General features: G+C 47.6%; 1 protein-coding gene across 3 annotated transcripts in view; it reads left to right on the top strand.

Annotated features, from left to right (window-relative positions):
- The window catches only part of EEFSEC (eukaryotic elongation factor, selenocysteine-tRNA specific), a 365489-nt gene that overhangs the window by 314225 nt on the left and 27006 nt on the right, over positions 1 to 24258 (top strand). For all 3 annotated transcript variants that reach the window (XM_024580197.3, XM_045187763.2, XM_045187762.2), the window contains one exon: positions 1982 to 2138. In XM_024580197.3, coding sequence (XP_024435965.2) covers positions 1982 to 2138 — 157 coding nt within the window. The remainder of the gene's footprint in view (positions 1 to 1981; positions 2139 to 24258) is intronic.

Below are 24258 nucleotides of genomic sequence, written 5' to 3'. Positions count from 1 at the left end.
CCTTTCTGGGCTGCTGAATGTGAATGGGTGGGCCTTGCCTCCCAGGGTGCTGGGGTCCTGGGAGCTGGGAAAACTGGTAAAGCATTTGGGGCTGGTGATATCTGTCCTGACTCTGCTGTCCTACAAGTCTAAGGAACTGTCTGCATTCAGTTCACGCAGCAGTCTTGCTGGGTACCTGCTGCAGTGGGAACAGCAGTGCCCACAAACAGGGCAGGGCCGGGAGGAAGGGCAGAGCCCACAGCAGCCCCAGCCTGCAAGGGTTACTCTGCTGGAGCCAAGTCCAGAAGGATGAGGAGGAGTTCAGGTGTGGGAATGAGATTGGTGAATTATGAAGGGCTGTGCAAGTGGAAATGATTATTCTTACCATTATTTGTATCCAATTCATCCATCACCTGGGAAAGGAGGAATGCGGGTACCTTTTATCTGGCTCTATGAATCAAATAGAATAGGATATGTTTTTCAAGAAGGTGTTTAGGGTAATGGGATAACTTCTCCTTTTCAAAATAATCCATCTGAGGCCCTTAGATGAATCTTGGGAAGAAGCAAGATGTTTCTGAAGCTGAGCGCAGCCCAGCTCATGGGGGTTCCCAGGAGTTTCCAAAGGGAGCCCTGTGGAGGCAGCAGATCCCACTACTGGTAACACCTGTGGCCTCCATGCTGTTGCCCGTGCCAGCACCTGCTCGAACCAGACCCTATCCCCCGAAAGACCCCAGGCCTGTGCATGGGGCCTGGAGAACAGGAGGAACTCCCCAATTCCTCATGTGGCCATCATGCAGGACCCAGTGTGACAGAGGCCAGGTGAAGTACAGGCCCTGGTCCAAAGAGCAACAAATTGCAGAAAGAAATTTTGTCAGCCCTGCTAAGGTCATCTAGGGGAAGGTCTGGTCTTTAAAATGCATACATCTACACATGTACATCTCTTCTTCTCTTTTATACAGAGGCTAAGCAGCTTTCTGGTGTAGGCCCTGGAAAGGAGCTGAGCAGGACAGGGAGGCCACCTGGTCAGGGTCTTCTTGCTATACCACCTTCCCTGAAAGGAGTATCTGAGCTTGGAGTGGACTTAGGAGAGGGAGAGTAACACTTCACCTTTTCCCACACTCAGTCCCTTGGGGAGAAGGTCCAAGATCAGCTCGTGATGAAATCAGGGCTGTTCCTAGTTGACTTTTCCATACACATGTATGTACCTCCTCTCATCCCAAGCCTCCACCATGAGGCAAGGGGGTGTGAGCTCTACAGCAGAGGGCCTAGCACAAACACTTGGGAGCTGGGGAGATAGGACTTCTGCTGAGATAAAGACAGGAGGGCATCACAGAGGAGGGGGCAGTGGAATTGTGGAATAGATGTAGGCCAGGCCATGAAGGGGGCCTCTGGGCAAAAATACGGTATGTGTAGTAGGGGGGCTCTAGAGACCAACTTCTCAGAAGCTCTTCATGGAAGGGAAAATGAGAAAAGAGGGTATGAAGGGTTCTGGAAAGCCTGGATGCAGGCTCAGGAGTAGATATCCTCTCAGCCTACAGTGTTCATTTCATGAGGAGGGTACCACTAACTGTCATTAGGCTAGTGCTGGGGGCAGGCAGGGTATGGTACCCACACAGAGGCAAATGTAGGCAGAGTGGCTTTGGATTCTCAGCTACCTCTGCCCTATGAGCTCTGTGACCTTGGACAGATAGCCTAACTCTGCTGTGCCTATATCCACATCTGTAAAATGGAGAAAATGCCTCCCTCATGTTGCTGCCATGGGGTTAAGTGTATTGATCCACAGGAAGCATTCACAGCTGCCTGACACACAGCCTATCCTCTGTAGGTATTGGTGGTGGTGGGTGGTGATGATGACAGTGGGCCAGCCATCATGATGGTTTCAGTGCCTTCCATTATCCATAAGAAGGACTGATCACCTGGGAGGGTATGGTGGGCCTTAGCTTTAGCCTTTATTGGAGCATACTGATTCTTTCTCTCTCTGGGGCTGGGTGTGTGGGAACAGGTAATAGACAACTACAATGTGATCGGCCGCTCCCTGTTCAAAAAGGAGACCAACATCCAGCTCTTTGTGGGGCTCAAGGTACAACTGTCCACTGGGGAGCTGGGGATCATTGACAGCTCCTTCGGCCAGAGTGGGAAGTTTAAGATCCACATCCCTGGTGAGTATGGTTATTTTCTCTTGTTCTCGGGTGCTGGCAGACCATGGACAAATGGCACATACAGTGCCCCTTGGCTCAGGGTTCTAGGCCTATCTGTGCTGATGTGTAGCCCTCAGTCCACTGTGGACTTTGATCCCACCAGTTTGTGGCTGGAAAGCCAGTTTGCAATCTGGAGGAACCTGGTATGGAGTCAGCATTTGGTCTGAGCCAGGGTCAAGGTCTGAATGTGAGTTCTTACTTCACTGTGACCATGTGGGGTGACATTGGATGTGTCACATGGCTTCTCTGTGAAGTAGGGATAATAATACTGATCTGACAGGTGGTTTGGAGGAGAAGAGTTGGTGATTGAGACTACTGCCTTGGTAAGCCAATAGGATTTCCCAAAATGTGAGTTGCCACTTCCTTTCAAGACCAGCAGCCTCTGCTGAGCCTCTACTTGGTCTGAGTTGGGCCTTGTCCATGGTGGGGTTCAGGGTATGTGTTTGCTACTGGAAATAGAGCTGTTGGATTTCTTTAACTCTACCAGCCCTTTCGTCACTCTTATACTCTTTCCACACCTATTTTCCTGACATCCTACTGTGTACCAGACAAAGTGCTGTGGTTATGGGAGGGAATAGGCATGGACACACTGAGAATAGACTAGGGAATCCTCAGGATAGACTGAGGAAAAATAAATCAGGGAGGGAATTGCTGAGTGTGCTGTCTGGAAAGGGCAGTCGGAGAAGACGTCTCTGAAGAGGTCACAGTGGAGTGGAGGCCTGACTGAAGGAAGGGAAGAAGCCACACAGATACCTAGGGAAGAATATGCCACAGAGAGGGAGGGAGACAAGTGAGAAGACCATAAGGTGAGGGTGAGCTTGGTGTGTGTTTGAGGACAGAACATTGAGCAGGAGTGGCCTAAGTGTGGAAATGTGTGGGTAGTTTTTTGAGTAAAATCTCCACATAGGGTGGTACTCTGGCCTCAGCTAGGAAGTAGGACTCCTTGATCCCTGGCAACTCACCAGGTGAAGCCAGCACCTCTACTCTCCCTAAAGCCTGGCTGGAGCCTTGCCTCTTGAATTCTTCCTAAAGCCTCTGGTCACCAGAGGTCTGCTTCCCAGCATGCTTAGCTTTGCTGTTTGACTGTGCCCTGAGGCCCTGTCAAGGTGGGGCTGAGCTTTATCACCCTATGGAGAGAATCCTTCTACACACCCTTGTGAGCCTGTAGCCCTGACACTGAGTTTCAAGCACCTGTCCTACCCAATCCAGTGCTTAGCTGCTCTAGTATTCATCTCAGCCAAACTGGGGCCCCCAGTGTCCTGCTGTGGGCTCCAGGGATCACACACAGGGGATGAGCCAGGCACTGTCCAGGCCTCAGTCCCCAGGGCCCTGGGCCAGCACCTTTAGGAGCTCTCTGGGAAGGAAGGGTTCAGAATGTTGAGAGGGTAAGAACACAGCTGCCTGAAGGGTGGGACTGCATCTCAGAGCACTTGCCTCTTCCCCAGGTTGCTTGGGGCTCTGCTGGCACAGAGGGGAGGGCATATCTGTTTGCTTCTTTTGAGGTAGATAGGATCATGCTGACCTTCCCCTCAGCTCCCTTTCTTCTAGCACAAGGCAAACTCAGGGTTGGGGGTGTTCCCAGAACAGGGCAAAACACATGAGGAAGCTTGTTTGGGGGCCCTGGGTGCTGGGTGGGAGTGGAGGGAGGGGAGACATGGTGACGCTGATTCAGTCAACTCAAGTTCACATTCCTTTGTTAGGTCAATGTTGTCTGTTTAATAGGTCTGCTTCCTGTTTGTGGCTTTTAAGCTTTTTATTAAATATAACTGGTCAGATTCCTTCATCTCACCCGCCCCCACTGTGCACCCCCAACCTCCTGCTTGTCTTTTCCTGCCGATTCCTCCCATAAAGAATTACTTTTAACCTTTTTAAAGTGCCTTAATTGTGAAGGACTCCTCAATAAACCCAAGCCATCCAGTGCCAGGTGGAGGACAGACCATTGTGCCTGCAAGTTTGGAGTGCTGAGGTAGAAAAGCCTAGGGTTGTGCTGCTACACAGGTTAAGGCTCCCTAGAGAAGGGAGTGGTTCAGGGGACCTGTCCCAGCCCTTGGCTCCTGGATGCAGCTGGGTTCAAACACAGCTTACCAGCCTCCCTGCTGGCTTTGCAGGGTGACCCAGCTGGGGAAGGCATTCTGGAGAGCCCTCTGGGTATCCTTCCATGTACCCCCTGACCTCCAGGCTCAGAAGCTCTCTCTGTCCTCTACCTTGGTGTCAAGACCAGATGCTGGCAGGTCCAAGCAGGTGTTTAAGAAGCCGGGTGGTAGGTGATAATGAGTGGTTAGGACTGGTCCAGCCAACACTCACTATATGGGAATATAGGCCCAGGGATCAAATATTATCTGATTTAACTTTTGTGAAAATTTTCCTGATTAAAAGCTAATTTGTCTGAACCAAATAAAACATGCCTTTGCCTGGGTTTGACCCATAATGACTCCTGCCTGAATTTCAGGAAGGACACTTGGGCCTTAGATTCAGGAGTGGAAGCTGAAATGTAATATGCAAATAGTGTTTCATGGAGCTGTACACACAGGCCTGAGAGACAAGGGTCCTGATACTTTCTTCCTGGCCCATTGCTTCTCCAGAAGATACTCTTGGAAATTAGAGTAGTTTGAAGGATAGCTCATTCTGACACCCAAGGAGACTTCCCAGAAAGTCTTTTCAACCGCAAGGTTGAAAAGCACCACATTATATATAACTGTTCTCTTCACTGAAGTTGCCTCCGTGAGGCTGAGAGGCTCTTTGAGATGACTTAGGAACACTCTGGGTAGCAGTGCTAGTAGAATGTAGTTGGAGGACTTTGCCAGGCAGATAAGGTTTCTCCAGACAAACCTTACTCCTACCCGTGTCATCATACCACTGTGCTTCCAGAGTGCTGCTTCACAATGCCAGGTGCTTTATGTCAAAGCTGGATCTTGTTATCTGCACCTCAAGGTGGGGCCTGGGGAACAGAGGAGTGTGTGCCTTGCCCACAATCTTTCTGGGTATGCAGTGCCTGCCCTCCCCAGTCAGCCTCTAGAAAGCCATCAGGGCTTCAGAAAGCTCGGCACTGTACCATGGGGCACACACATAGTTGAAGACACCCCCTTGCTGAGAAGCTGATAAAGCACAGTGGCCTAGCCTGGGCTATATGGCTCAACCTGGCCAGCACTCCCTGCTGTTCCCACCCTCCATTCTATGTCAGTGCCCCAGGCACCAGCTCCTACTATGAGAGGCAGCCTGGATGGTGGGCTGGGACAACATCTCCTGCCAGCCCTGCACATCCCACTGTGCAGGGGAAACAACCTCTTTCATGACACCCACCCAGAGAAGGGTCAAATGAGGATGAATTGAATTGTCACTCTTGACAGCTATGAGTCACTGCTTATCGACTCTAGATGTGACAGCGGACATATGCACACAATTTCATCTTCTGAAACACTGTCTCATAACCCTAAAATGACTAGTAGGTTGTTATGTGTGCCTCAATAGAATGCAGCAAGTTTTTTGAGTGGCCCAAATTCATGGCAAGTGGTCCATCTCCCACAAGGTGCTCCAGGACCAGTCAATTTGGGGAGGGCTGTGCATGGTCTGCATTAACACTCCAGTTGGGATGCTACACAGTGCACACAGGGCTTGCAGCCTTGTTGCTAGAAAATTCTAGGCCCCAAGTACTGCTGATGTGATGGGCATCACTGCCCCTCGTTGGTGACCATGTCACAGAGCTGTGGGCAGACACTCACCTCAGAAAAACCAGAGCAGCAGTGATTGAGACCCACAGCCATTGGGAGCCACAGCTGTGGCCTCATCATATCCATGGGCTCTCCTGCCCCACCTGCCAAGAGTTCACCTATGTGCCAGGAACTTGTGTGGTGAGGCCATATTCTCAATCAAACCCTGACATGAATCCTGCTAATTTTCATTTAGGGTCATCAAATTTTCATGATCTTTAATAATATTTTAATAATTACTAATCACAACTTAATGGACTCTAGACAGATGAGGAAAATAATCTGTAGAATTGTACTTCCATTTAAATTGTGATGCATTTTAAAATTTGTAATTCAATAAAGTTTCTTTCACTTCAAATAAAAGGAATTGTACTTCCAGTAATAACCCAGAAGGAACTTCTATATACTGCTTTTCAGGAGGAGCCAACACTCAGGAGCCATGACAACAGTCAGAGAAGGGCCCTAGGAAGCTCTCAGAAAGGTTGGCTGTTACTTACAGCCCCAGCACTTGGAATATCCCCAGTTCACAGATGAGGAAGCCATGGCTTGGAAGATAGACAGTATAACTTGCCCGTGTTCCATACAAGTAAGCATCAGAGCTGGAAGTCAAGTCCAAAACCCCTGCCTGAGTCTCTCCCTCAGCTTTGGTTTCTCATGCACAGGATTGGTTATATGGTTTGAAAGTGCAGCTCTGTCACTTGGACTGTTTGGGAGAAGGGAATTGTGTGGTTATTCTGCTTGGCTGGCCCTTGAGCAGAGGACTTGTGAGGTCACTGTTGATGGAACAGGGAGGCTGCCACCTGGCCCCTGGGAGAGTGGCTGGACATCAGGAGAGCTACCACCTGCTCACCTCCAAAAGGTGTTCTGAGGAGAGTCCCTAGGCCTCCTGGCTTTAGCTTCTGCCCCCTAAACCCTGAACCCCTTGTGGCTTTGGGGGCTCTAGTTCTTTAAAGACAACTTTAAAGGAGAGGGCACCAGTCCATCTAACACAGCAAACTCCAGTGCAGGGCTGGGGATGCCAAAATCATTCTGACAGAGTCCTGCCCCAAGGTACCTCCTTTTGGGAGACATGAAGGCACAGAGCATGGTGGGTTTCCATAGGGGCACATGGCCAGAAACAGGATAGGGAGAGTGGCCATCTTGAGGAAGAGTCAGGACAAACTTCCCAGCAGATGTGCTCTTCAAGCAGGGATTGGGAGAGAAGGGAAGAAGGACACATGTAGAGAAGGCTGGAATCAGATATGTGATGTTCTCTAGAACCCTGTGGCCAGTGGGAAAGGTCATGGGATGAGGAGTTCAGGTCCAGCCCCAGCTGCCTGTACTGGGCTCCATTTTTTGTGCCGATACCATGGATGTGGGAATTCTCACTTTGCCCTCTCCTAGGGCCTCATTACTCTCACCCTTACCATTCTTCAAGCCCAGTCCAGATGCTCTCCTCTGTGGAGGTGCTTGGCAGTCCTCTCTGTCCCTGCGGCATTGCCTAGAGCCCTTGTGTGGGGAAGAGGCCTGGGCTGGGAAGTCAGGGAACACCTCTGTTTAATCTACCTTGTCCCATTCTGCAGGTAAAGAAACTGAGACCCTTGCTCACAGCTACACAACTAGTAAGAACCCAGAGTCTCTGTCTGCCTCTTCAGTCCCCAGGGGTATAGTGCAGTGGCCACCAGAAGCAAGGGACACAGAGGTGTTGCCATCTGGTTCTTCTGTTGGAGTCCTTCCAGCCCTCTTTCATAGGACTCAGGTTCAGATAGTCCACTTCAGAGCTCTAGAACCAAAACAGTGAGTATACCGTATCATTTTTGTGTGCCAGGAGTCACAGAGGTGTCCCGAGCCTCCATTCATCTGTTTTTCATCAGCTGTTTATTGGACCCTTAGGTGCCAGGGGAAATGGAGCCTCAGCCAGGGGAGGGAGGTCCTGAACCTTGGCTGTGGAAAGAGAACCCTAGGCCCTGCCTTGGCCTGAGCACTCAGCAGGGCAGCACCACCCTTTCTGCATCACTGTGCCTGGCATTGGTTTAGGAGGGTCAGCAGGCCAGGCCAGGGCTAGCCCAGTTCCTTGGAGGGTCACCCAGCTCAGCACAGGGATTGGCCTCCAGAGTCAGGCAGCCCAGGCCCCTCACTCTGCCACAGCCCTTTCTGGTCTCAGCAGGTCATTTCCCACTCGGAGCTTTAGCCCCTCAGTACTAACATGGGATGAGTAATTCTGATATCCAGGGAGGGAGTTAGGCTGAGATTACATAATCATAATCCCTGCCCACAGTATCTTTCTTGGGGTAGGGGGTCTATAAATGGTGGCTGGGGTTGTGCATTGTTTTCACCCACCAGACACACACCCTCACCTGGGGTAGCATGTGCCCACTGAGGTTTATCCTGAGGTGTCTCCTTGGTTTGTAGATGGTTGTCTTCTCTTTGTGTCCTCACATGGTCCTACCTGTTTGTGTGTGTGTGTGTATGTCTTAATCTCCTCTTCTTATAAGGACACTAATCCTACTGGATTAGGCCCACTCTAGTGATCTCATTTCACCTAATTACCTCTTCAAAGGTCATGTCTCCAAATACAGTCACATCTGAGGTACAGGAAGTTAGGACTTCAACATAGGAATTTGAAAAGGGACATAATTCAGCCCCTAGCAGCTGAGAAGATGGATGGTAAGCAGACCTCTCAAGATTTGTATTTTGGCAAACCACATCAAGCTGTGCAGGGAATGTGTGAAGTACCAGGAGAGTTTATAGCACAACCCTGACTGAGTCAGGGGAAAGAAAGGCTTCCCCAGGCATTGGCCTTACACCCAGCCCTAGAGAATGTAGGAGCCCTGCAGGCAAAGGAACAGTCTGAGCAGAGCTGAGGCAGAAAAGATCAGCACCCGTCAGGGACAGCTGGGCCCAGGGAGCCAGCAGATAATGGGTCCCCAGACTGACAGGAGCCACAACACGGGGCCTGGTAAGCTGAAGGAAGATGTTTGTCCCTATCTCAAATGCAGAAAGGAGCTGTTGGAGAGCCTGTAACAGGCTTGTGTACAAAGATGCCTTGATCTACTTGCTGTGTGCTGGTGCCTAGAAGCATAGCCCTTCCAGACAGGCAACTGGCTCAGACCACCCCATCCCAGTGGACAGCCACCATTCACTTCCAGGTGGATGTTGTGGGGCAGCAACATGGCCAGAGTGTGATCAGATCTCCAGTTTTTCAGGAGAGATTGGGAAACTATTTTTACATGAAATCTTCCAGTTTTCAAATGTGGGCCACTGGACCTGGCCTGCCAATGCCAGGTCCTTGACATGCAGTCTCCTCCTCCTGCTACATCTTCCCATTTTCCTGAAAGGCACATGGAGGCTCTGAGGAGCTGGATGACTGGCCCAGTGGACCGCAAAGGTCCCAGGAGGAACTGGGCCTCTCTTGTGGATACCATTCAGCTGAGAGGCTTCTGGAAAACCCAGCAAAGAGAATTAAAACTCATCATATTGTCAAAGGGAGGGCCCACAGGAACTCTGAGATTGTGGGTGTTGTATTCCCATACACAGGCCCTGGGACAAGGGCTCTTAGGCTGCATGTTCCCTATGGGGTTTGAAATGAAATTGGTTTTCTTTTCTTTAAAAATGTATTCTCTCGCACCCACCCACCCATCCAGTCGTAACTGTACACTCTGTTTGGGCAATCTGTCCTTGGGATTTCATCTGAGTTCTTAGCCAGCTGCCAGGACCATATTGACTTTTATTGAAAGATGTTGGCAAGGCTGGGAGTGTACCCACTCAGCATTTTCTGACTGCTGTGGGAGGTTAGAAACAGAGTATTTTCAAAGAACATGAGCTTCAGAGTCTGCCAGACATGAGGTGGAATCCTGGCTAGAATTTTTTTTTAATACTTACCCAAGGACATGTGTATTGATTTTAGATAGAAGAAGTGAGGGTGGGGAAGAGAGAAAAACATCAATGTGAGAGAGGAACATTGTTCAGTTGCTTCCCATACGCACCCCGACCGGGGATTTTTTAATGTATATTTTATTGATTATGCTATTACAGTTTTCCCAAGTTTTCCCCCTTCTTCCCACCTCCACCCTGTACCCCCCAACCCTCCAACATCTCTCCAACTTAGTTCATGTCCATGGGTTGTACCTATAAGTTCTTTGAGTCCTCTGTTTCCTATACCATTTTTTATCTCTCCCTGTCTATTTTATGCCTACTAATTATGCTTCTTCTTCCCTGTACCCTTTTGCCCCTATTCCTCCCTGCCCCCTCCCCACTAAAATCCCTCCATGTGATGTCCATTTCTCTGATTCTATTCCTGTTCTAGGTGTTTGCTTAGGTTTTGTTTTTGTTGTTTTCTTTTTTTAAGGTTCATTTGTTGATAGTTGCGAGTTTGTTGTCATTTTACTGTTCATAGTTTTTGATCTTCTTCAATTTCTTAGATAAGTCCCTTTAACATCTCATAATAAGGACTTGGTGATGATGAACTCCTTTAACTTGACCTTATCTGGGAAGCACTTTATCTGCCCTTCCATTCTAAATGATAGCTTTGCTGGATACAGTAATCTTGGATGTAGGTCCTTGCCTTTCATGACTTCAAATACTTCTTTCCAGCCCCTTCTTGCATGCAAGGTTTCTTTTGAGAAATCAACTGATAGCCTTATAGGCACTCCTTTGTAGGTAACTCTTTCCTTTCCTCTTGCTGATTTTAAGATTCTGTCTTTATCTTTAATATTGGGTAACTTAATGATGATGTGCCTTGGTGTGTTCCTCTGGGTCCAACTTCTTTGGGACTCTTTGAGCTTGCTAGACTTCCTGGAAGTCTATTTCCTTTACCAGATTGAGGAAGTTTTCCTTCATTTTTTGTTCAAATAAGTTTTCAATTTCTTACTGTTGTTCTTCTCCTTCTGGCACCCCTATAATTCGGATAATTGTAACATTTCAAGTTGTCCCAGAGGTTCCTAAGCTTCTCTTCATTTTTTTTGAATTCTTGTATCTTCATTCTGTTCCATTGGATGTTTATTTCTTCCTTTTGTTCCAAATCGTTGATTTGAGTCCTGATTTCCTTTATGTCACTGTTGGTTCCCTGAATATTCTGCTTTATTTCACTTTGGTTATCCTTCATTTTTTCTTACATTTTGCGACCAAGCTCAGTCAGTTCTGTGAGCATTTTGATTGCCAGGGCTTTGAACTCTCAATCAGATAGGTTGGCTATCTCCTCATCACTTAGTTCTCTTTCTGGAGTTTTTCTCTGTTCTTTTATTTGGGCCATATTTCTTTGTCTCAGCACACCTGTTAAGTTGTAAGGGGGCAGGGCCTTTTATTCACCAGGGCAGACAACCGGGGATTGAACCCGCAACCTTTTGGTATATGGGACAATGTTCCACCCAACTGAGCCACCCTGCCAGGGCCTGGATAGAATATTAACCTTTGTGAGCCTTGGTTTCCCCATCTGTAAGATGGGGTGTTTTGAGGATTTTTCCTCCCAACTTTCTTTTTCTTTTTTTCAGATTTTTTATATCCTCCCAACTTTTTGAATAACTTCACACATACAGAAAAGTAGAAAAATAGTCTATTGAACCTTAGATTTCAAAATTGTTAATACCTTATCACATTTACTTTATCTGTGTGTGCTAAACTATTTAAATGTTAGATGTACAACTCAGTTATGCCTGCATGCTTCAACATGTGCCCCCTAAGGTCTAGGTCATTCTCCTCTTTGACCACCATACAATTATCACTTGAGAAATTCAACATCAGCATGATATGGTCTAAGATACAGTCCATTTTCTGATTTCCCTAATTGTCCCAGTAATGTCTTTTAAAACTTGTTTTCCTGATGGAGGATTCATTGAAAAATCACATGCCCTGCATTTGGTTGTCATGCGTCCTAGTTTCATGATGTTGGCATTTTTTTTGGATTCTATGTGGGTTGTTTTCCAAATGTGCTCTTGGAGTCTTTCTGGTGTTTCTCTATGACTAGGTTCTGGTGTGCATATGTAGAAGGAACCCGACAGGGGTGATCTCGTGTCCTTAGTCCATCACTTAGGATGCATGTGACATCCATTTGCCCATCATGGGTGATGTAGGTTTGATCACTGGTTAAGGTGGTGGTTAGGAGGGTCAATGAGGAGATGGGGACAGCCCATGGACCAAAGATAGCTGGTGTGAAGGGAGTTCAGGGTATTGGTGCCCACATGTGAGGCCTCTGTGGCCTGTGCAGAGGAGAGCACTACGAGGTCCCTTTGGAAGTCATGGTTAAGACCCTGGTCTGGCAGAAGTGAGATAGAGCTGACTCTATGGGGCCCTATTCAGGGGTATCCATCTCCTCCCCAAAGTTCCATGGGGCTAAGCTAGGGCCTATGGAGGAAGAAGCTACTACTTCCCAAAGCCTTCAGTGTTCTCCCCACCCCAGCTTTGCTCTAGTCAGGCCTGAACACGGAGAGAACTGGTTTCTGCCCCTCTCCAGGGAAGCACCAGTTGGTTGGAGATAACTACAGGAAGTAACAAACACTGGTAGCCCCCTATAGGCCATCTGGACAGGGAGGATGGAGTGACCATTCCCTTCCAGAGTGGAGTAAGACACAGTAAGGCTTTAACTGACCTTGAAGGTGAGGGGGTTTTCTCAGGTAGAGAAAAGGGAGGAAAGGCATTCAGGACAGGGGAAACAGTATTGTAACACTCAGAGGCTAGAAAAAGTATGGCATATTTATTGCTTATTATAATATGTAAGATATTGTTCTAAATGATTTTTATGTTACTAACTCATTTAGTTTTGTGTGTTTAAAATGGTTATTTTGGAACTCTTTTAAAGCAATGGAACTTTTTTCTAAACAAAGTCTTACATGAATCAACCACAGCTGAGCACCTGGGGATCCTCCTCCTATTGTTCCTTTTCAATTCTAGGCCTCATACCTAAGGCCCTGAACCCCATGATTGGTGTTTGACTGACATTTGTCAGGTCAGGGGTTTTTCAGCCTCTCCACAACTGACCTTTGTGGCTGGGTTATATCTTGTGGTGGGGGCTGTCATGTGCACTGAAGGTTGGTTAGCAGCATGCCCAGTCTTTGCTTACTGGGTGCCAGTAACAACCCCCCCACTTCCTCCCCCCACCTCCCCACCCCCCGCTGCCATATGCCTTCTCCAATTGTGACAACAGAAGACTTCTCTAGACATTTTCCTGGAGGGCAAAATGGCCCCAGTTGAGAATCACCATTCTAAGTAGAGGGTAGAAGCTGTGATGGGGTGGTATGCAGGGAGGGGAATAGTCAGAAAGCTCTTCCTGGCAGGTAGTGAGATTGAAGGCCCCAAGGCTGGGGTAGTGGACAGGTGGAGAGTAGGCCAGGGGTGGGGTGGGTGGGCTGCAGTGACTCAGTGCCTATTGGGAGCATAAGGAGGGGTGAGGAGGGGGCATCTCAGATAGCCTCCACCCCAAGCCTTCTCTTGCTGCCTCCTGACCAGCAGGGCAGGTCCCAGGGAGGCATCAGTTACAGCCCACTCAGGCTGAACTCCAGAACTGCTTTAGCATGGGTGGTGCACAGCACTGTGCCTACTTCATCCCTGAGGCCTTCCTTGTCTTCTGGGGTGTTCCCTGGGTATTGGGGTGGCAGGAGGTCCCTGAGATCTGGACCCAGTAGCCTTAAGGGGTGGGAGAGGCTTTTTTCAGCCTGATATGTGCTGGGAATGCAGAACCATTATCTGGATTCTTACAAGTGGAACCTCTTTGGGAAATACTTCTCTTTGTATAGAAATCTAAAACTTTCCAATTTTTTTCCAGTTTGTGATTTTAGGGAAAATTTGTATTTTTCAAATTTATGCTACTTAAATACAGTCATCAGAGTAAACTATTTGTTATTAACATTTCAGGAAGTAGTAAGTGAAAATTTTGAGATTGGCTAAGTACTGTCTCTCCAGAAAGCCTTCAAGTATAGCAACTGACCAGCAGTCTTAAATATCTGAAAGAAAATCCCAGAAATCAGAAGCCACCCCACATCTTCTCACAGAGCAATGTAGATTTGGGCAGTTCTGCCAGCTCTTGTGTCTTAGTAAAGATACCTGGTGCTCTGGACTACAGAAGTCATGTGCCCCAAAACCCCAAAACCTTCAAAGACACATACAAGGAATAAGAACCTCACATGCATCAGTTCTCCCACACTTTGAATTCACCTCATTAACAGAAACATTTCACATGTGTTCATACAGCCTTGGTAGTTATAGTTACTAAGAGTGGGGAAGAGGGTGGGTGCATATGGCTGGCCAAGGAAAATCTCTCCCCAGCCAAATGCTGGAGCTCAGGAGAGCCTGAGACAAGAGGGCAAGGGTTAAGCACAGACTGGTTCAGCCATTGCTGCTTGCCAGACTCTGCCCTCCATGCCTTCCCTAAATTAAGTTATGTCCTTCTTGCACTAGCTCTCTGAGTTGGAAACTATCCATATATTAAATCACCTGCCCCAGGTCTTACCCTCTGACTCTGGGTCACACTGCACAGCAGCCCTCCTTGAAAAACTGTGGTTGGGATGAAAAAAGTTATGCATGCAGAAGAATTGTGCCTGCACTAGAATTGCCTGGTGATGTCAGGGCTCACCCTGGGTTTGCTGCTGCTGCTCTAGTTTCCTCTCAGTCCAGCCTCTGAGTTTCCCCTGTGCTCTTTCTCCTGATCTGTCACACCTGCAGAGGAGGAGGTGAGGCAGTGATAATAACAATAATACTGGTCACTACACCAATAAGAGCCGTTATAGAACCAACCCAAGGCTGAGTATTTTGTAAACAGCGCCTCATGTGGCCTCCACTGTACAGATGTCTCAGTGAGGCCCTGCACAGGTCACAAAGCTGGGCAGTGGAGGAGGATATGAGTTTGGACCGCACTTTGTCTGAACGTAAAACCCCAGTGGAGTGTAGAAGTCCAAGATACCTGGAGCCAGGCAGGATGGGATGGTAGAGAGACCCTGGCACTCTTGACATGTGGGTTCTAGGCTCATCTTGCTCTTGCCCTCATCCTCCCTGGGGGCGTTCTCACCAGACCACAGACCCAGCTGAGTTTAGATGGCACTTAGAGAGCCGCAGGTGGCCACTGTCTTGCTCAGGCAGCTCCTGTCCATGGCTCACATGGGTCCCAGCCCTGAAACAGGAGTGCTGCTGCTGCCTGCTAGTGAGTTGGAGATCATGGCTTCTAGCTGGCCCAGTGTTCGTTTATTTAGGGCTCAACAGTCAGGGTCACTGCCTGTACATCCCCATGGAGCTGTCCTGGCAGAACAGTCTGTCTGACTACTGGCTGTCCATTCAGCTGGGTGAGGAGTAACCAGAAATATGCAGGTGTCATGTGTTTATCTTAAATAACACTCTTACTCATTATAAAAGTTGCATGGTTACACTAGAGAGAAAGCTTAAAACTCAGGGGGGAAATGCCACTGACAGTCTCCCCACTGCTGTGACATTGCAGAGGACTTTTGATCACATCTCCTTCCAGGACTTTTTCAGATGTCACGTGGTAGGGGCAGAAGGAGATCAGGGTCAGGAGTGAGAGTTTAAATCTGCCTCCTTCATTAATAGCTATGACTCCTGGAGCAGCCACTCTGCCTCTCTTGGCTTCAGTCTGGTCTGTAGGAGAGGACCACTGCTTGCTCTTCAAAAGGTTGTTGAGAGAACAGCCTGAAGCCAAGCGTGAAGTGCCTGGCTCAGAGTCTGATGCAGAGAAGACATTTAGTCAGTGACAAGATTGTTTTAGTGTTAAAGACATGGCATACTACCCAAGCAGCTTATGCTACATCTTCCCTTGCAGGAGTGTCCAACCTTTTGGCATCTCTGGGCCACACTGGAAGAAGAGTTGTCTTGGGCTGCACATTAAATACACAAATACTAACGAAAACTGATGAGCAAAAAAAGGCTTAAAGTAAATTTAAGATTTTGTGTTAGACCACGTTCATAGCCATCCTGGGGCACAGATTGGCAACCCTGCTAGAGTGACCTGACTTACATTAAGTCCTCCCTTATGGTCACACAGCTCACAAAATCATCTTTGAACTTTCATGTGTCTTTCTCATGCATCAGTCTTTGAATCTGAACCATTCCATCTACTGATAGATGATACTTCCTCGCCCTCACATAGATTCCTGTAGGAACTTGGGGAGACCCTACTGCAGTGCCTGGTAGTAGTAGGGGCTCAACAAATACACACTAATAAAGGTATGACAGACGTTGGTCAAATAGTGTGAATTTCTTCAGTGTTTGTGACCCAGTGATCAGAGTTAGGAATAAAAGATATTAATATATGAAAAACAATTATATAGTTATTATGTGCCATGCACTATTCTATATTTTGCATATGTCATTTAATTTTCACAACAAACCTGACAGAAGATGCTATCATAATTGCGGTTATTGAAATTACCATCTTACAGTTGAGGAAATAGAAGCACAGAGAGGTAAAGTAACATGCCCAAAGTCACACAGCTGTTGAACTCAAGTGCTGAGATTGGAACCCAGGCCATCTGGCTGCAGAGTCCTCGCTGTTACTGCTCTGCTCCCCACCTCTACAGTTTACACTCTTGTCCATCTGCTCTGTATATCCTGAGTTCAGTGCCCAACACAAATTCCAGAAGTTCCATTTTCAGCTTAACCCTACCACTGGGGTGGTTACAGGAATGCCCTGCCCTGGACCTCAGTTTTCCAGTATGAAAAAGGGGAGCATTCCTTTCCTTCAGGGTTAAGATGAGTAAGTAAGAAAATGTTTATCAAGTGTCTGGCTCCTTGTAAATGTTCAGTAAGTGTGAGCTTCTTTTCTTTTCTGTGCATGGAGGCTGCAGGCTGTCATTTGAGAACGAAGCATAGGGTAAGACCTGAAGTTTATGTCTGTGTCTCTAGGGACTGGTAAATGTCCAGACTCTCAGATTACTTTGCCAGCATCTGGTTGTTGGGTAAGCGTGTATTTCTGCTAGTCTTCATAGCTCCTGATTTGCTAGTCCCTGGTCTATAATCCCCTCACTGTGGGCACAGACCCACTCATCATGGGGTCTGCTGTGACAATCCCCTCTTGTCTGGAGCAGAGTTCAGGCTCATTAGCGTAACATTTAGCTCCTTCCCACTCAGCTATCTACCTGCCTGGTCTGCTGCTCTGGCCCTCTCTGTCCCTCTGGCCCACATGCCGCCCCTTCAGCCATGCATGGGCCTGCAGCAGCTGTCCTTCCTTCTGCTGCCTGTACTGGATCTCCTAGGTTCTGCTCAGATGCCACCTCCAGTCTTCTGTCCCCACTTGCCTCCTGCAGGGCCATATGTGTGAGCATGTCCCCATGATACTCTGGACCATCACCCTGCACTAAGCCAGGTAAGACTGAGGAATAGACTACTGAAGCCTTAGTTCTATTGACCCATGTAACTGAAGAAGTCCATTAGGGATGCTGTCTTCAGGCAAAACTTAGCTCTTAGGTCTGAGGACTTTAGCCAGTGTACTCCAGACTCAGCCCTTTCCTTCTCCAGTGGCTGCCCCTAGCCAGACTCTGACATGGATGGTCTTCCCAGCTGCAAATTTAGTAGAGAGAAGGAGTCCGTCTCCCAGTAGTCCCAGTAGTCCCATTAGCCAGTGCCCTATGCCCATCCCCAAACCAGCACCAAGGCTGGGGGCACGCACAGGGCAACCTGGCTCGTGGCTGCTCCTGGACCCAAAGGTGAACCCTGCTTCATCCTCTGTTGCCCAAGGAAAGCCAGGGACTGTTGCAAGAAGTAGCAGAAGTGACAGATGTTTGCTGCTATAAGACATGCCCAATGATTGTGCCAGGCTTTTCACACTGCTGAAGTGGCCTTCCCTTCACCCCTGACTTTGCTCAGCCTCAAGAGAGTGGGAAGTACCTTCTACAGGGCCCCTTAGCATCCTGGGCCAACCTCTTTTCCTGAAACCACAATTGCTGTGGTCTCTCACCTGTCTCCCTGGGAGCCTCCTCAAGAGGTGAGCTTCTCTAGTCCCAGGGTCCCAGCTGAGTCTCCCTCTGTCCTCAGGGCCCCTCCCAGGAGTGCCTGTGGTGTACACATGGTGAGTTAGGAAGGACCTCCTGCCCTTTAGCTGTTACAAACCTTCCCTTTCCCTAGTCATGGCGATTGGTCTTACGGCAAGGATAAATTCATTCATTCTCATCAGCCCTGGCCCACTGATGTGTGAAATCAAAAGCGTTAAGGATGTCAGAATTTGCCTATGGTCCATCCAGGTCTCAGAAGTCTCAGCAGGGTGGGCAATAGTCATGATTCTGGGGAAACTGGAGAGAATTCCCCTTAGAACCTATAGCAAGAACAGGTTATTGTTCTGTTCCCAAGTGTTTGGTGGGACCCTGACCCTGCAGGCTAACCGTTGTTCACTGTCACTTGGGGAAAGAAGACTTCTACCTGTCTCAGTAGGACAACCTTCCTGCACAGGGGTCAAGGCCTGACACCAGGCAGCTGCTTCCAAATGGGATGTTTTACATGGTTTGAAAAAAAATCACAAACTTTCTTTATAACCTAAAGTAATATAATCTCATTCAATGAAATTTGCATGTTAAAGAAAAATAAAAAGAAGGGGAAAATGTCCCCCATAGTCCAGTCATTAATATTTTCACTTCTGTCTTTTCTCTGCAAAGTCTTCTTTTTATGTAGCCTAGAGGTTTTATTACAATTTTGTGTTTGATTCTTTCCAATTACTGTAATTACACAGTTTTGTCCTCCTTTTTTGTTTTATACTGTCATCTTCAGGTGCAGTGTTAAGAGCTTGGGCTCTGGCCTCAGACAGAGCTACATTCAAACCTCAGGCCCACAACTTACCAGATCTATAACCTTGGGTGAATGACTAGATCCCTCCAGGCCCTAGTTCCTCATCTTTAGGATGGGGATAAGGCTGTGCCCTTCATGGGGGCTGTGACATCTAAATATGCAGTGAGATGTAAAAACATCGACCCACTAGCACAGTACCCAACACAGAGCTGGTGCCTGTAAACCTGAGCTGTGTTGCAGTCATCCCCCTAGGCTGTACCATGGACATCTGTTGCATGTTTAGGTGTTTCCAGCTTCTCTCTATCATAGATAACATTGCTGGGAACATCTTTGTGCGTACAACTCTATCTAAATATTATCAGAAGTTGAATTGTTCTTCTTAATTGTGTTTTTTATTACCATCTATCCCCTTATACCCCTTACCCCCTCACAATCACCACACTGTTGTCCATGTCCATGAGTCCTTTTTCCTTTTTTGCTTGATCTCTCCATCCCCCTAACCCCCAACCCCTAGCTATCAACCTGCTCTGTATCTATGAGTCTGTCTCTATTTCATTGGAAGTTTTTGGTCATTATTTCTTCAAATAGGTTCTTGATCCCTTGCTTGCTAGTTTCTCCTTCTGGTATCCCCATGGTGTGGATGTTGTTATGCTTCATATTGTCCCAAAGGTTTCTTAAACTCTCCTCATTTTTTTAAATCCTTTTATTTATTTATTTTTTTTGCTGCTCTGCTTGGGTTTTTTTTTCTGCCTTGTCTTACAGTTCACTGATTCAATCCTCTGCTTCATCTAAGCTACTGTCTGTTACTTCCAGTGTATTATTTATTTCCGATATTGCATTTTTTATTTCTGACTGGTCCTTTTTTGTGGTGTCTATGTCTTTCTTCATGCTGTTGAGTATCCTTATAATCATTACTCTAAACTATATCTGATCAATTGTTTGCCTCTATTTCATTTAGTTTTTCTTCTGGAGAATCCTCTTGTTCTTTTTGGGGGGAACTGTTCCTTTGTCTTCCCATTTTGGCTGCCTCTTTGTGTTTGTTTCTATGTATCAGGTAGATCTTCAAAGACTCTGGGGCAGCCCTATGTCACAAGCTGCCTGTGACTAGCCCTGGGCAACCTGTTTGGAGCTATTAGTGACCCAGAGCTTGTCTCCCTCTGCTGGGCCTAGAGGTATGCAGAAAGAACCAGGCTGTGCGCCAAAGCTGACTTTTACCAACACTGGGCCTGGGGAAGGTCAGCTGAAGTCCCAGAGCTCCCAGAGATCTGCCTTTGCTTGCAGGCTTTCTGTTAAACTAAATGCTGAAATTGCCTTCAGCTGTACTCCTCTGCAGCCCTGCTTGAGCTCTGCAGGGTGGGGCCAGAGGGATTCCTGCAGGTGGATGTATCGCTTCCCCTCAGGCTGATGCCACCTGCAGGGGAGTGCTCTGCCCAAGAAGGATGGCTTCTGCAGATGGGGAATGACTCAGCACAGGGATCCCTGTCTGCTGACCCTTCAGCTCTCTCCCCAAAGCCACAAATCCCAGACTCTCTCGCAGCTCTAGTGCACTCTGCCCTCCCTCTTCTGGAGCCCAGGGTAAGTGGCTGCAAATGGAATTCTGTGGGTTGGCTCTTTAAGAGGCTCTCTGCATCTCTAGCTGTCTCTCCCTGGCAGACAGAAACCCTGCTGCTTTTCACAACCAAATGTTATTTGGGTTCCTTTCTCAATTCTGTTACTCTAGGCTGGGGAGCCCAGCTGGAGGTTTGGATCACATATTTCTCAGGGGGATCCCCGCTGGATGCTGAAATATCACTCTGGAACATCGGCTGCCACCCATGGGAGCCCTGTCAGCCCTCTCGCACCTCCACTCTTCCTACCAGTCTCATTGTGGTGATGTGGTTTCTTCCATAAGTTCTTGGTTGTGAGGCTTCTCCCCAGTTAGTGTTCAGTTGCTTATTCAGGATGATTTTTCTATAATTTAGTTGTGATTCCAGTTTGGTCCTGGGAGGAGGTTAGTGAGGCGTCCACCTACTCTGCCACCACCTTGGATCTCTTCAAATTGTTCTTATTTTTAAAAGAAAATGCTATAAACATTTTAAAAGTTCTAGAAAACTACTGATAAAGTGATTTCAAAAGTATCACATTATTTGATACTCCCATCAGTACTGTTGACAGCATCTATTTTGCTACCATGTCACCAGCATGGACTGGGCCTTTGTTACTTATCCTAGCTAAGTTGATACATGAAAAATGGCAACTTGATGTTTTTACTTGCATTTCTTTGGTAATTAATGAGGTCAACCATTTTGCTTCATCCAAGTTTCTTTAAAGAAAATTAGAAGAAACAAGTATGTGGAGAAGAGGGCCTGGCATGTTTATATATGCCTGCCAGAATTCCCCACCTCAAGCTCCCACCCTGCAGTCTGAGTACCTCTTGGATCCTGACCTTTGGGTCCCCATGGTGTGAACTTTGTCTCTCTAAGCCCTCTGCAAGTGGGAGGCACTGCTATCAAGGTGGCCCTTTGTCCACTGCAACATCCACAGCTCTGGTCCAAAGGTATCAAGACACTCTCTTTTCCACCCAATGCAAATGCCTCTGCACATGGGCCCATGCTAAGTCCTGAACTCAGAGACCAGACTCAGAGCCTGTCCTCGACAACTTAGTTCCCAGGTAGTATGGTTGTGTCATGAGTAGGCAGCTCCATTACCCCACCTCTGGTCAGGACTGTGGAGGAGGTCCATCTGAGACACTGCAAGAGGCGGCCAAGGATTAGGGGACTTCTTAGAGCCTGAAGGATGAGTCATCCTGTGGACAACCTGTGAGTCCTCTGAGGACAGGAGGCTCACAGGTCTGTGTACCCCTGCATCCTGAGGGCCTGTCACCATCCAAGGAAGGCAGGCAGGCTGACATACCTAGCCACCTGGGAGGCACAGAGTAAGGCAAGGGGACTTGGTGTGAGGCTGGGAGGTGGGCTGGCAAGGGCTCACTTCTAGGCACTAGAGAACCACTTAAGGGCATATGGGCAGGGGAAGCCAGGATCTGAGTTGTGTTTGAGGAGGATGATGGTGTTGGTGATCCAGAGGGGCTGGCAAACTGCCCATGGGAGCCCCTGATAATACACAGTGAGCATAGGAAAGCAAGCGCAGGGGCAGGAGGCTCAGGTAGCCCTCTCTCTTTTCCCCCAAACAGCAGGCCAGCTATGGCCCAACTGCAGGCTGATCCTACTCCAACAGCTGACTTCTCCAATAGCTAACTTTCCCTGGACAGAGAGAACCAAAGCTGGCTTTATCAGGGGCAGCTATGGACAGTCCCCAGTGACCCTGAGGTGAGGGTAGACTCTCCCCAGGCCGTCATGGGCATTTCTGTCCCACACAGCACACCAGCTGGCAGCCAAGGAGTTTCTAGAAAACAGAGTTGGGAGAAAAGAGTTGAAAAGAGGTGAGGGGTGAAAGTTGATATTCCAGAAAAACCTCAATAAAAATTATTACAAGCCATCCATCTTTCTCACTGGCATCTTACCCTGACAATGGCCTTTGTGAATTTTGCATCAATATCTATGGGGAAGGTGACTCTGAAACCTAATCCAGCCGCCACTTAGCTGCGGCCAAACCCCTACCCTACAAGGCTACCCCAGCTTTCTGGGAGGTCACCCTTGACGGGGCCTCTCCTGGAAGCCATCCTGACAGAGGAGGACCTTTCACCAAGAGCAGAGAGCACTTTGGGGTGTCTTTTTTTCCCCAAATAACCAAACTCCTCCCTCTTTGGCCATTGAAGCATTTCAAAGCAATTGTAAAAATTATATGAACCTCATTGAAGAACTGTTACAACAATGTTTATACCCAGTGTTTGAAACAAAGACAATGATATTATAAATAATTTCAGATGATGAAGCTAGGCAAGAAAAAATAACATCATCAAAAGAATTTTACAAGACTGACCGTTCACAAAGATAGATGGAGTAACACAATATGTTAAAAATATCTGCAATTAACATAAACACAGCGCAGTGGACAGAAACCATCTGCCTGCCAACCTCACCCTGGGATGGTTCCATGTCATCCACATAGATTGGTGCCAGGGGCTTCTCATTGTGGCCACAGTGAGAATGGGGCCCCCAGGAAGAGGCTATCTGGAGATAGGTGCCCTGGCAGCCAACATAGGCCCATGACCTGAGACCTATTTAAAAGTCAGTTCATGAGCAAAAGGGAAAATGTGGACTGAGGAAGTATGTTTTTGGGGTCACAGCTTCCTTCAGGAACCTTTACCTGACTCTAAATGAAGTTGAGCCCCATCAGTTGTCCCCATGGTATACCCAGTGCTCTTCTGTCACAGCCCTTTGATTCTGAATTGTTTCCCTGGGTATCCCATGAGTGAGTCTGTGGTTTTCTGTACTTCTCAGGCTAGTGTTTATAAGGAGAAAGGGAGATAACTGGCCTCATGTGGTAGTAGGCACCAAAGGCCTAACCAGTCGGGTTCTCAGTCACAGACATTTCAAGTGTTGGGCTCACATAAGCACAACCAGCTCTCATGATAGCTCTCTGGGACTGGCATCATTATCCCCAGTGGGCAGATAAAGAAACTGAGGCTCTGAGCATGCATTTGCTTAGGCAGGGAGTACCCAGAGCACAACTGGTGCCCTACATCTTGTTTCCCTTATACTTAGTTCTCCTTTTAATTATTACTTGATTTAATTAATTAAATAATTAAAATAAAATAAAAATTGTTTTTGGCCATAAAGAACAGAAAGACAACTCTGGTACCAGCAAGATCAAATACATATGTCATGTGCTTCAAATCTTTCACACCCTTTCTCTCTCTTCTCTCTGTCTTGAAGAAAAGGAATTTTGCTAATAAAGGGAACCCTGCTCCCTACTTCCTTGGAGATAACATCCACTCCCCTAAGTTCCCTAAGCCTATGGGTCTTCATTCCCATACTTGATTTTGTGCCCTACGTAACAGCATTGATGGTTTATGTGTGTTTTAAGTGTTTACACACTTGGTCTCACTTGAATCAAGTATTTTTGGAACACTTGCTGTTTTTGTTTTAGAACTTGATGTTCCAGTCAACAGTTTTAGTTGACTCATTTAACTGCTATATGTTATCCCATAAGTCTGCATGCACCAGTTTGTGTACCTGTTACCTGACTGAGGACAGGCAGGTGGTTTTCACTTTCTCCTCTGCAGAGCAGTATCAGAACGTCTCTCTAGGTAAGCACTGGGAGTGTGATTGTCTGGCCTTAGAGTGTGAGTGTCTGTGGACAGAACAAGGACTGGCCAGGTAGCTGTTCCCATTTATACATCTGCCAGCTTCTCCTCTGCCCTCACTCCACAAACACCTGCCTTACCCCACCTACCATTTCTTACCAATTGAGACATGCCATTGTCAGATTTTTTAGAAGCTTATGCTCAGCCTGGTTTCTTGGAGGACTAGGATTGGCCTTAAATATCCACACTTCGTAGGAATCTTTTCAGTCTCTCAAGTGGAGTAAAGCTGGAGGTTCTTATTGACTCCTATTGAGAGTGAAGGGAAACTTGGTCATTTAATCAGAAATTGGGCTCCTGGTTTGTTCTGTTCAATTTCTGCTGGAGGCCACTTCCATTTGAAACTTAGAGTCTGACAGCTGTAGGTTCTAATGGACCCCCTCCCCCACCTCCAACATGGTCATTTCACAAATCTGGAGTGGGGACATGGAAGCATCTGGTG

This window comes from Desmodus rotundus, chromosome 10, assembly GCF_022682495.2.
Source record: "Desmodus rotundus isolate HL8 chromosome 10, HLdesRot8A.1, whole genome shotgun sequence".
Taxonomy (NCBI): Eukaryota; Metazoa; Chordata; class Mammalia; order Chiroptera; family Phyllostomidae; genus Desmodus; species Desmodus rotundus.
This window is presented reverse-complemented; position numbering and strand designations above follow the sequence as displayed.